Source organism: Leuciscus leuciscus, assembly GCF_965113295.1.
Source record: "Leuciscus leuciscus genome assembly, chromosome: 9".
NCBI lineage: Eukaryota > Metazoa > Chordata > Actinopteri > Cypriniformes > Leuciscidae > Leuciscus > Leuciscus leuciscus.
The window spans coordinates 19,864,096-19,878,473 of NC_138733.1; the positions used below are offsets into that span (position 1 = coordinate 19,864,096).

Genomic DNA, 14,378 nt, shown 5'->3' on the forward strand with positions numbered 1-14,378 from the left:
CTTTACTTGTCACTGCTTTTGTTGTGTGTATTGATGCCTTGCCAATACTGTACATATAACAATCATGCTGATAAAGTGCTTTGAAATTGATTTCTCCATTCGCCATTACCCATGCACAGCCAGTCAGGACCTTTATAGAGTTGGAGGAGGAAAGAGCTACAGTAGAGATAGAGGATGAATGAGGAATGATAAAAAGGCAGTATGCAGGATTTGGTCTCAGCATATCTTCCCTCCTCTCTTTTCAGTGTTAGCATCCGGACAGTGTGAGCTTCGGCTGAGCATTGTTAAGTATGTGTGTGGGGGGGCGTCTGTAGAAAGCTTTGATGTGAGCTGTGCTTTGGGTGGAGCTTGACGGGCTCTGATCTCCAGTGTCTCCTCATTATGGCAGTGGCCCTGCAGCAAGCGGATAATGTCAAATAATGAATGTTGAAATTGGCTCAGCTATTTGGGAATAACAAGAAATGTTTTTCTTTTGGCGGTTATGTGCTGCAAATTGAAATTTTGATTGTAGTAAAAGGTCAGATTTTGAAAGGGAGTATACCCGCCTGACCTTTCCATCCAGCTTTTAACTCTTTATCCGTCGGCGTATGTTTCCCGCTAATGACTGCAGGTGTGACATTCTCCTCGTTCAACATGAGAGGAGGGAATTCTGGCCTCTGAATAAACGGCATTGGGCAGCCATCAAACGAGGCGATGTGGACTTGTTTTTGAGTTGCGGGTCGCAGGGTCACCCGGTTTGTGAAGAACACTCACAGATTGGTGCGATGACACTTTGTAGTGTGGCAGCTTGGCAGAGCTCCACACAGAGATAGTGTCATTCAACCACTGTATACACCCACTTCACGTTCAAACACATTTCTGAGACCCTGGACTTATACACTGATAGTTTGATAGCAGGTTGACAAGTCACACACAGATACAGTTCCCTTTTTTGTCCTTGTTCTCCATTCGAGAACTGACTTGAATGGTTTTGGCAGCACACAATAGGCATTCATGTTATCTTTGGAGCTGCAGTGCTTTCTAAGGTTTATCCGTCGCCCCTTCTTCCTCTCCTCCATCTTTCCCACTGTATTGATCTGTCTTGACTACTTCATGCCTCCATTCACAGAATATACAGTAGCCTACTAGACTCTGCCTGCCTGTTTCAGCCACCCCACTGGTTTCCATTATTGGGCAGATTTATAGCGAAGCAGAATAGGAAAAGTAAAAAAAAAGAGAGAGAGAGAGAGATGAAATGAGAGACAGATAAAGCGTGAAGGAGTTTGTCGGCACAGCTGAGGTGATAATTGCATATGTAGAAGCCAGGTATAGAGCTCTATGATTATTGCTGACAATCACTAACCTGACATTATCAGAAAGCTAAAACGCATGCAGGGTTGTACATTTATACCTCTTCTTTACTTTTATCCTCTGCAACCTTCCACAGAACTTTCTTTTTAGCATGACAGTGGAAAAAACCTACAACAACACCTCTGCAGACTGACTGATGTTGAACTTGAGATGTCTGTCCCTGAGTACATTATGGGCTTTGATCAGGCATACAAGATGCTGTAAGTACCGTTTGTACAAGCATTGGGGCTCAAATTTGACTTTGATATTGTGTACCTGTCAGCGGTAATTAATGACAAGCACTCAAAGCTCTTGATTAATCGCGACTCGTTTGAATGAACAGGATATGGGTCCTGCTCAGCCAGTTACTCCCATTTACCTTGGCTTGTTGCTCTCATTTTACACACTTAATTACCACAACTGCTCCCTTATAGCCTCTTAGGGACCCAGTGTAAAATGAGTCACTTGCTGGGCCTTTGTTGTGATTATTTATACCAAAGGCATGAAGCGGACTAAAGACCTTTAAGGGTATTAAACCGTGCAATCAATTCACCTTTAAATCAGAGGGAATCATGGTCAAACGCTCAAATGGTGCCACTGATCTTTAGGCCGTTTTCATTAGATTCTCTTGGGAAAAGCATGCTTTTTTTTTCACAAGTACTATTTCTAATACTTAAGGAGTAAAGTATACTACTTTAAAGGCCCGTTTACACCAAGAACGATAACTATATTGATAAGAATAATAATTTTTATTTATATAGCACCTTTCCATTGCTCAAGGACGCTTTACAATGTAGATTCAATAAAGAAAACATAGTACCAGTAGTGTAGACAAAGATAGCAGACAATAGTACAAGAAATAGTAATAGAATATTATAGGTGGTAGATACGAACAAAGAAAATACAACGACATAGAAAGGGTATCACATAGCAAAATTGATTTAATCACATAAACAAAATACAGAATATTACATAAGAATGATAACATTTAGAAAACAAATAGGTTTTAAAATGCGATTTGAAGTCAGAAATATTATTAATGCAACAAAGTTAAACTATATTAGCCGCTATGGATGGTAATTTTCTGTTAATTACAAGCATGTGCTGCAGTTATGTCGTCTGCCGCCTTAAATGCTGAAGATCATTAAAGTCTGATGGATTACGATTGGCTGTCAATGTTTTTTTTATCATTCATCAGCTGGAAAAAATCATTCTGAAAGTGTGCGTGCGTACATGCGTGCTTGTGTATCTGCTCTAGTTTGCCACTCTGGGCATGTTTTGTTCTTCATGTTTGTCAGAGCTGTTTGTCTTGAGTAGATGGCTACTCTCAGAGCAGTTCCTCCCTATTGGACGATATCCAGACTCTCTTCAGCCCACAGCTTTACTGCACAGTCCCTCACTGTCCCTGACTGCACTCACTGCCTACACATTCTCCTCCTCTCTTTTCTTAATGTCTCTCCTAATAAATCCTAATTGTTGTTGAAATCGCACCCTCTCTCAGTTGAAATTGTTTGGAGCTGTGGTTTCTTTTCAGCTGTGCTCCTCATCTCAGCCATGTGTTTCTTATTCCACAGAGCCATCACGGCTGTTTGGCTGCCGCTGGATTTCATTTGTGAGAGTAAGGTTGTATTTCTACCACAGAGGCGAGGAAGGAACGAAATAGAAAGCAGGATCTTTTGATCATATTCTCAGAGGAAATCTTTGATTCCAGGTGTTCTTGCATTCTTACTTTCTCCTTTCTTCATCTCTTACAATGTTTACTGCAAAACTTTTTTTCCCTAATTATATACACAAGATTAATTTACTTGCAAAACTGTTTATTATTATTATAATTATGACATTAAGACTTGTTTTCGAAGAATATATAAATTTTATTTTTATTATCTCATTGGCAAATTATTTTTTAAAATTGATATTTTAATTGTTTTTACTTATTTATTCATGGATTTCATCAGGTCCCTTTCCACAGGTGTATTAATCAAGCACAATGCAGTCTGCATTCATAATCTAGGTGCTTGATTTTATACACCTGTGAAAAGGGACCTGATGAAACCCATATATATATATATTTGTTTTATTTTAAAGGTGACATATCATGAAAATCTGACTTTTTCCATGTTTAAGTGCTATAATTGGTCCCCGGTGCATCTACCAACCCAGAAAACGTGAAAAGTGACAATCCAGTAACTTTGTTTTAGTAAGCCTTTCTCTGCAGGCATGTCAAAAAATAAGCCGATCAGATTTCGCTCCCCTTCTGACATAGGAAGGGAATTTTATTATAATATTACCGCCCCTTAATCTGCACGTTTCCACCCACGGCGCCTTAAGTGACAACAGTGTAACCAGTTCTAACACAATGGCAAAAGTTCGAGCAAAGCATGTAAACTGTTCTTCTGTCGTTGGCTGCACAGACGAGCATAGAACAGTATTTAGAGCCCCAGACTCAGATGATACAAGAGAGCAGTGGATTAACTTTATTTTCAACGGAAATCCCCAAGAAACAGATGAATCAATGTAACTCCACAACAAACATAAATGTATCCACTAACCATTCAGAAACGTCCAGGTGCGTCTAAAAGTTGCAACCTCTTCCTGAGTCTCTCCGTAAGGCTTCACTCCGCTATTGGTTATTTCTGAGATTTTGGATGAGTGAGATTATTTGCGTGTTTTGTTATTGTATCCGAAGCTCGTGTAAAGGATCGACCGTCTTCTGAACGGAGGTGGGCAGCAGCAGCTCCTTTGCATTTAAAGGGACACACACAAAAACGGAGCATTTGACAAGCTATAACAAATGATCCGGGAGGTATTTTGAGCTGAAATTTCACAGACACATTCTGGGGACACCATAGATTTATATTACATCTTGTGAAAAGGGGCATAATATGTCACCTTTAATGTTACAGAATTTTTTTAGATTTATATGCTAAACCCTTAAATGCATGAATGTTTTGCCAATCATTACATATTTGGGTCTTTAGTGACCCGGATCTATATCTAACACGGATGGATCTCTAGCTGTCGTGATAATATCAAACTCTCCTGATATTAGAGTAACGATTACAGAAGAATAAAATAAAGCATTTTTTTTACCTTTTGGAGCTTAGAAGGGCTCAGTTTGAGCAGATGTTTTATACCACCATCACTGTCCTTGTCAGAGCTCATTTCCCATTATATTCAGCATCTGGCTCATATTCGCCATCTCAAACATATTCTCAAAACTATCATTTTCAACATCTCCAAAATCAATATTTTGATTCAACTGAAATTCAACTGGAAAACAAGACAAAAGTAATAATTAAGTTGTTTTTTTCCGCAATGTGCTTTGAGAAACAGGTTTACAGTTGAAAGAATGTTGAGCTATTTACAAAAGGATTATCCTCAGCATTTTGCGAACTCATGAGGATCTCAAGCAGCTGCTCTCCTTTGCAACATAAAAGTCAAGCTAGAGCAGATGTATTTTGCCCTTGTTTTTTTGAATATTTCATGCAAGGTGACCCATGCATGCAGGATCTGGGGAATTGTTCCTGGTTCTCTGGCTGTAGTATCCATAAAGTCCTCAACTGCACTACTAGGTTGTTTTTTGTTTCTATACATTCACTTTGAACAAAACAAAAACTTTCTCCCCTGTTTGTGGCCCTTGACACCTTGGTATCTCAGAGAGCAGGTCATTTTAGATCCAGTGCAGTGCTGCAGCATCCTCCCCTGTGTCGTTTGGGTCTACTGAAACGCTGGGGATCAGGTAGCGAAGGGAAGATAAATAGAGCAGCACCTCTGCTGAACACTTTAAGCAGGAGACCCAATGAACCATGCAGCTTCGTAATTATAATAAAAAATAAAAATGATGGGTTATTTGGTACCGCCATGTGTGCTGGGTGGAGATTCAGCCTCCCATTAAAGGCAGTGTGGCCCCCATATAGGCGGTCTAGCAGAGGGGTGCCAGCAAAAACCGGAATGATAATGAGGACATTGGCTCGCTTCAGAGAATTGGGGTGTAATTGAGTTAATGAATGCATTCTGTTGCATCTCTGATTGAGCGCATGTCCCTTCACCACTTCCTTTAAAGTGTTCCGTCTGTGTGTGTGTGTGTGAGTGTGTCGTAAGCTTTCTTCCGCATTCTCCTCCACCTGACATTGAGCCTTAAAGGAATAGTTCTTGCAGGAATTAAAATGGTCATTATTTGTGTTCTTACCTGTATGACTTTATTTCTTCTGTGGAACCCAAACAAGTGAATTTTTTATTGAAAGTAAATAGGAACTGGGAATGTTATGCTTCAGAATGACAAAAAAAATTCTAAATATCTAAAAACAAAAACAACTACTTTTTTTTTTTTTAAATGTATGATAAAAAGTGAAATGTAAATCAAATACAGCATAAATAACTGCAATTACAATGCGATTGTGGCATTACATTTAGATTGGCTCAGGTTGCAACCGATGTTTTTTTTGTTTTTGTTTTTTTGCAGCATTGAGCATTATAACCAATCACACGTTTCTGTTGAGCTTATGAATGCAATGACCAATCAGAGGCATTTAGAATAATCACTTCTGAAAACGCTGGAGATTTGTTTAGTGTGTACGCTCACTCTTGCAAATTCTCATTAACAACAAATACAGATACAATGTAAGCAATATTTTCATTTTGCAATGTAGAGAGCTTCAGTGATTATAAAGGGTGTTTTGTTTTGTTTTTCAAACACAATTTCGAACTGGGAATAAATGATATACACAAAGCTTGCAAAGATTGTTACCCATCACTAAAGAGATCCATGTCTTCAGTCTTGTGCAAGTTGTGCACTCTCGCTTGACTGAAGTCATCTATCGCTTTAATGATGGGGAGCGTTCATGGCTTGCTTTCTGTATATAATTTATTCCCAGTTTGAATAACTTTTGTTTTTCATGCTACTAAAATAACCAATGTTAAGTCTTGATTTTCTAATTCATAAATGGTTGTTAGCTTGTTTTGTCTTTGCAGCCTACAAGAATATGACGTGCCATATCCGCTATTAATAGTCATGTGCCTCAACAAGTAAAGTCATAACATAATGATACATTTGCAAACAATTAAAGCAGACAATTCGAAGTTGAAGTAATTGACTTCAACCCATTAATTAACGCATTAATTTACACTATTAGTTAATAAAATATGTTATTAAGGAATTAATACATTATGACACATTTAATTAATAACAATTCATATATTACTTAATCTATTAATCATTTAGAATCTTAATTAGTTACTGATGCAGTAATCATTAATTAATGGTTTAGTTCTTCATGAGTCATATTATCTGTGCATTAGTTAAGCTTGAACTAACTTAGTGCACCCGTATTGTAAAGTGTTACCAAACTTTTTAATGTATTCTATTAATCAACATTAATAATCTTTATTACAATATCAAAAACAATAATCAAATTTGCCCTTGCAAAAGCTTAAAAAAAAAAGCCAGTGTAAATCAAATAGTGCCCCTTAATGATAAAATATAATTCTGACCCTGCTTTTAGTTCTTAAATGTTATTCCAAGTCTTTTGTAGCCATATTAAAGCAATTTTGCTAGGAACAAGCAACATTTAACATATTAACAGGAAAAACAGGATTGACAGGATTTATTTGCACATCTGCATATTTCAACTGTTGCAGTAATATGATATGCAAGAACTAGTGCCGTTCGACATCATTGTTAAAACTAGCATGACGCGCTTTGAAGTGTGAATATGAATATTTGAATATGTGCAAACACAATAGAAATTTGAGATTTATTGATGTAGAGGACAAGTTTGAGTGAATAATGAATTAAAAGTTGGTCTTTGCCTCACACAAAGTGTGAATCATAGTGTGAAGACATGAAATATAATGCATGGGTCGACTTATTTTGTGATACTTTCATGGGGCTTTTTTTTTGGTTATTTTGGGAGCTTGGCAGTCTGACATATCTTTCTGAAACATCTTGACGGTGAGTCAATTATGACAGAACTCTCACTTTGGGTGAACTATCCCTTTAAGGCTAAATGGTTGCTCTCTTTATGTTATTGGATCTTCTACTACACACAGTTGGCTTGAAGGCTTAGTATAACTCTCAGTGTGTTTCTCCTACAGATCGGTCAGTGGCATTCAGAGCAGGGACTGTCTATGGAGAGGAAGCTTCCATCACCTAACGTGACAGACACGCTGTTCAACACCACTCTCACCATAACTACCATCCTGGTAAGTCCTGTTTTCCACTCTGGTTCACGTTCCTCAGTAGAGGACACACCCTAATGATTTAGCCAAGAGATTTACACACACCCTCTGGGAATGACATACAGGGCCCTATTTTAACGATCTGAAATGCAAGTGTCAAGCGCAAAGCGCAAGTAACTTTGTGGGCGGGTCTCGCCGCTGTTGCTATTTTCCCGGCGGGATAAATGACTCTTGCGCCAGGCGCAAATCTAAAATGGGTTGGTCTGAAGTAGCTTCATTATTCATAGGTGTGGTTTGGGCGTAACGTGAAATAAACCAATCAGAGCGTCATCTCACATTCCCTTTAAGAGCAGCTATCATAATGGCGGATTTGCCAGGCGCGCGCCAGGAGCGGTTCACAGCCAAGGAGAGCAACGCTCTCGTCATGGCCGTAAAAGAGAGAAGTTACATTAAAATGGAGAAACCCACCCAAATTAGCTTCGGTTAAACAGGCGTATGATAATTTGGGTAAATGTGTAAGCTAGATGTATGCTTTTATAATAAATTGTCTGTCTATCTATCTATCTATCTATCTATTGTAATAATGTATGATTTGCAAAAATGAAAACTGCTGCTTCTGTGTAGATGAGAGAATCAAAGTGCGCGTTGTGCACACGCTACATTGATTATGGCCAAGCATGCGCCCTTAAAATAGCATATGAATAACATGCGTTGCGCAGTGGATGCGCCACTGACTTTAAACTATTTTTTCCTGGTTAGTGGCGCAATTGTTTTCTAAACCTGCAAAATAGCATGAAGGAACGTTTGCGCCGGAACACGCCTCCTCTTTGCGCTGAACCGCACCCGGGAGCACAAGTGTATTTCCTAACTTACCGACATGCTTCTGTGGAGGGAAAAGTCCGCTTTGCGCGGGTGCAAAATAGGAATGATACATGCGTCGGTGTACAAAGTCACTTGCGCTGGGTGCAAGATAGGGCCCATTGTCTCTCTTTAGCTTCAAGAAAATGTCTGTCTATTCTCTAATCACCTCAGGGTTCAGCACTGATCTAAATAAAGACGCTTCTCCTCTGAGATGAGTGGAAACTAACAAGTATGTGTGTGATAGCATGTCCTGGAGCAGCAACCCCCAATTGAAGATGTAATCCGCTAGGCTGTTATCTGGGGGCAATTTTCTCATCTTCTCATACACTGTATAGTGATGAGAAAAAAGAGGCTCACTGCAGCCTTAGGCTGGCTGTTGCATATCTGGCTGGGTCATCCCTCACTAGAAAAGAGAGAGAAAGAAAGCGACTGAGAATGAGAGGTGAATATCCGCTCGAAAAACCAACAAATAGGTGTTGTAAAGTGGCCTTGTTTAGGATAGATGGAGAAATCTTCTTAAGTCACAATTTATACCTGATGAATGATATGATAAGAACTGCTGAAAAGATGAGCATAATCATGCTGTCCACCAGCAAAACTTCGCTAGTGGGATTGGTCACAGTCTCAGATAAAGTAGTAAACAACAACAATCCAGCAATATCAGTAAACTCCCTATGGACAAAATCAAGTCCCGCACTACATTTCATCTTGTTTGAGAAGCCGTTTCACTTGGATATACATCTCAATAGGGAAGAAAAGATTATCACAATTTTCATTTCATGCCGACTTGAAGTACTTAGTCCTTAGTTACAGTTTGTTTAAAAGTCTGGTGGGAACATCAGCACACCAGTGTAGCAAATTAGCTCTAAAGAAATATGAATAATCAATCATAACTTGTTATAATTGATTATGAATATTTGGATCAGTTAATAGAATTAACTTAATGTTGTAAAATTAATATTACAATCAATTAACCTGTTTGTGCTGTGAACACTCAGTGTTAATTGTTTATTAATTCTAAGAAAAGTACATTTCCGGGGTATGGGAAATGTCTTTCTTACTTTACAGTACTACTAAGAGCAAGTAGTCAACATCTGCATGATTAGGGACTCCAGTAAATATGAGCTTGAAACACGGACAACTTTACGTGTTACATGAACAAGATTTTATTAACTAGACTAAACACTTAACTACTCTAACATACACATACATACATGCATACAGTTTACCAAGGGAAAGAGAGCTGAAGCAAAATACAGGAAAGCAAGAAGTTATTATTTGAAATTCAGCTGATCAACAGCCTTGAGCAAACCATCAGTTTAGTTCTAACATGCCCTTCTTTAAAAGGAGTAAGGATACTTAATGTATCAAATAATGAGACTAATTTGATACTTGCATGTCTCGCCCATTTGAGTTAAACTGTCCTGATGCAATTGGTTGAAGCTCCAGTTGATCTTTGCTGATGTTGTCTTGATTAGAGAGAACCAGTGTGAGTCAGAGGATCTTTGGTGAATGGAAAGACAAGGCCACAGCCTGGCACAAGCTTGGGGGTCCTTAGAAAACTTCTAGTTCAGCATCATCTTCACATCAGGATTTCAGAAAGGGACTAAGAGAGGAAGATACTAAGAGCCTAAGAGAGTAACAGACAAATGGCTCGTTTCCACTGAGCAGTACAGTACGGTACGGTACAGTACGGTACGGTTCGGGTCTGTTAACCATGATCTGGCTAGCGTTTCCACTGCCAACAGTACCCTTACTTGATAGGCGTGGTGTTTCGATCGACGTCATTTTCGCGCGAAGAAGAACATAGTAAACTACAATGGATGACAAATACAGCAGATCTTGTTCTTGCTCCTCGACATGTTTGTCACAAAAAGACAAGCGCCGACATTAGGCTTTTCTCAATATTAAGTACGCAAAGTTTGTACTTGCCATGTGCGACTCCTACATGCAAATGGTACAGCGCGTTCTTGAAAGCGTCACTCAGCTCGCTCTGCTACTCCGGTTATCTCTGTTACTCTGTATGTACATTTTAAGCAACAATAAAACGAAATATGTTATAAAACACTACTCTGCCTCTTTTCGTTTTCATTTAAATAAATTAAACATTATAGGGACACAAATGTGGTTCATGCGCAACGCATATTGATTATTCACTGCATGTTATACGTTATTCTATTTATAACAAAACGAAATTTAAAACACAACCCTAACGTTACCTCTTTTCGTTTAAATAATAAAAAAAATTACACATATTACAGGCAATATATGCATTTGTACAAATGTTGCAATAAACATCAGTGATAATCTTGTAATAAGAAAATGACAAGAAACCATATTTCTTTTTGTAAAATTTCAGTTTTATCAATAATAGCCAATATAAAAGTTTAAGTAAAAGGTACAAGAAGCTATACAATAAGAAATAAACCAAACAATTCAGTCAAATGTCCAAATGCAGCGCTCTAGTCTAACATTACAACAGTAAAGTTAAATACAAATAGCCTATAATATGAAACTAAACTTAGCCCTCAGCCAAAACGATTGACAGGGAACGAATTATATATTCATGAGACCAAAGATCGCCCGTTAGGTCTGCACAAGACGAATTATATCTCATGTTTAACCACTACCGTCGGAGTCATCGGCGAACGTCAGAAGACCTAGCCGAGGAAAGGCTCATCCAGCCGGGAAACATGAGCGCCGAGGGCCCGCTGATCGCATGGATCTCACAACCGGGGAAAAACAAATCATCTTTATAAATAAACCACAGATTTGATCTTTAAACAACTACATTCTCGCCTGAAAAACTCTTAAAATTACATTTCGTGACACAGTAACAGTAGTTTTATATTAAACTGTATATTAAAAAATGGCGCTTCTTATGTTGTCATTCCCCTCGTAGCACGCGCAAGTGACGATTCTCTGTCAACCAATCAACGTCCTGCAGTGAGTCTAGCTCCACCTTTTAGTACCGTACCACTGTGCTAGGTACCACAACGGAAGGGTACCCAAAAAGTGGTACGGTACGGTTCGGCTTTTTGGTACCATTCTCAACTTTTGGCAGTGGAAACGCAAATAAAAGGGTACCGACCCGTACCGTACCGTACCGTACCGCTCGGTGGAAACGCGCCATAAGAGACCAAAGAGGGTGTGATCTGGTGATCAGTTATTTTTAAAGCGTGAAGGTGTCACACACTCTGAAGGGTTGTGAGCCAAAAAGAAGTTGTTCCCTTTGGAGGGAATTTCATTACAACCTTTTGTTCAAGCAGGCCTTTGAACATGTAATTTGATTGGGGGTTTGACAAAAGAATCTTCAAGATTCTTATAATACTAATGCGTCACAAAGTTAGCAAAATGTAATGTAAATTAACAAATGGGGGACGAAGATTGGAGTTTATAGAGACTAAACATGCTACACATATGATTTTGGTTAACCATAGTATGCAAGTCTGGAACATTAATCCAAAGAGTTTAAAAGAGAAAATGAATACATGCCAAACCACATAAAAGGAAAATCATGAGATGGGAAAATTAGATACATGTGTAACATTTCTCACGTGGTTATATATAGAATATATAGGATTAAAAGGGTTTATTTCTCCTTCTCAGCAATTAAGTGAGAGTCACAAGTCTCTGCAAATTCCTTTTGGGGTCGTAAAAAGTTTTGTCAGTCTTAATGTGTCCTGTAACAGGACACCGGGTTCTGCCAGTGTGTTAGATTAATTTGGGATGTTAGTTTTGGGGGAAGTTTCATTGACCTTTGTTGGGAGAGTGAGTTTGCTGGACTATTCATTAAATGTAATGAATAATTTTTGTGTGTCTGATTGGTCCAGATGCTACACCAGCATCCTACACAACATATGCTGGTGTTTTCAGCAGGTTTTTGAAAACACACTGCCGTGCAGTGAGTGAAAAAGAGATGATTATGTCTGGGAGGGTGTGCGTGGGTGTCTCACTAAAGAAACGAGTGGAATACAGGTGGAACGATTAGTTTCTCTCAGATCTTTTATTGTTAATGTGCTTGATGTAGCAGCTAGGAGAACTGGGGAGAAGTTTGCACCATGTGTTTATTACTCTTTAAAGATATTCAAAGACTTTGGCCGCATTAAAGAGCCACCGAAGAGCAATTTCAGCTCTATCACGGCCCATTCATCACCGGCTGATTGCAAAGTCTGTTTTATCTCAGTAAACGCAGCACAGTTGAAAACATGCTGCAGAACTCAGCACCTGTGGACCATTCCACCACCGTTTTCATTACTGCTCTGAGCTTTCTGTCATTGCTGAAGTTACAGCACACACACAAACACACAGATTGAATTTTACCCTTGTGATATGGGCTAGATCTAACATTTTTGTAAGGATAGACAGTATATTAGAGCTGGTTCGCTTGCAGTGGTAAAGCTGTCTAAACTGAACAAACAGTTCTGTGGCTTTTTGTAGTTGCTCTTGATGTCTCTGGCATTATATAATGTGCAGAGGGAGCCAGAGCTTCAGTGCTTTGATTGAGAACACAAAAAAACTCATGTTTGTTTGTAACATTTTTACATTGCTTTCATAACTCACAGACTACCACAAATCTGTCTTTTGATTGAGTAATTATTCTTCCGATTGAGTAATTATTCTTCCATTGATAGACTGGTCAATGGCTATTAGTAGACTTGGTAAAGACATAATATTAAATTGAATATGATATAAAATGAACTCACTTTACCTCGCATATGCTAGAGAACTCCTCAGAATAATATTACTCATTTAATACCTATTAATAATGCTAAATAATTTCTGACCTTTATATAGCAATAATTCTTTTAGCTGTGAGAAATAATGTGTGTTTAAATGGGTCATGAATTATTTTATAATGTTGAAGTCCACTTTTAATGTTAGTAGGATTATTACATTAAAAACTGCCTTAATTTATAAAAATAAAAAGCCAGTTTGTAGGCTGACCGTAGCCCGCTGTTTATATATATTATACTTTTTATACTAAGTATAAATAAGTTACTATGACTAGGAACATGAAATTGTCTAGCTATGACTTCTTGTTTCACAGGAGTTTAAATATGAGGAAGCACAAAGGCCAAATTCCCTTAATCATCCATCACAATGAGTAAAACCAAAGAATATAGTTCTGATGTGCATCAAAAGATTGTTGAGCATCACAAAATAGAAAGTGGCTGTAAGAAAATAGCTAAATAATTGAAAATCTCCATTTTGACCATCAGGGCAATAATTAAGAAGTTCTAATCAACTAAAGATGTTACAAATCTGCCAGGAAGAGGACGTGTGTCTATATTGTCTTAATGCACGGTGAGGAGGAAAGATTGAGTGGCCAAATACTATTCAAGGATCACAGATGGAGAATTAGTTAGGGTCTTGGGCTCAGAAGCCTACCAAAAAAACAAAACAAAAAAACAACCTACATCCCCACATGTTGTTTGGGAGGTTTTCAAGAAAAATCATCCTCGCTTATTCACAAACAAACTCCAGCATATTCAGTTGTCAGATGTTGACTGGAACTTCAAACGGCACAGAGTTCTGTGGTCAGATGAAACTAAAAAAAGAGCTTTTAAACACGGCAGTAAACACGCTTGATGGGTTTGGTGCACACAAGGATAAAAAGTACCCCATGTGTTCAATATAATATACCGTTGGATCTTTAATGTTGTGGGCATATTTTCCTGGACATCTTGTTCAGATACATGGCATCATGGATTCTATCAAATATCAACAGATACAAATTCTAAACCTGACGCCTTCTGCTAGAAATCTTATAATGGGCCGTGGTTGGATCTTTCATCAGGACAACAATCCAAAACAAACATCAAAATCAACACAAAAATGTGTTACGGAGCACAAAATGAAGCTTCTGCCATGACCATCCCAGTTCCCTGACCTGATGAGTGGAGTGAACTGAAGAGAAGCACCAACATGGAGCTGGGAATCTGAAGGATCTAGAGAGATTCTGTATGAAGGAATGGTCTCTGATCTCTTATCAGGTGTTCTCCAAACTC

The 14,378-nt window shown here is 38.4% G+C and overlaps 1 protein-coding gene across 1 annotated transcript in view; it reads left to right on the forward strand.

Moving 5' to 3' along the window:
• The window catches only part of grik4 (glutamate receptor, ionotropic, kainate 4), a 375,294-nt gene that overhangs the window by 325,128 nt on the left and 35,788 nt on the right, over positions 1-14,378 (forward strand). Inside the window, exon 12 of the mRNA XM_082179353.1 lies at positions 7,423-7,530. Within this exon, the coding sequence (XP_082035479.1) occupies positions 7,423-7,530 (108 nt within the window). The remainder of the gene's footprint in view (positions 1-7,422; positions 7,531-14,378) is intronic.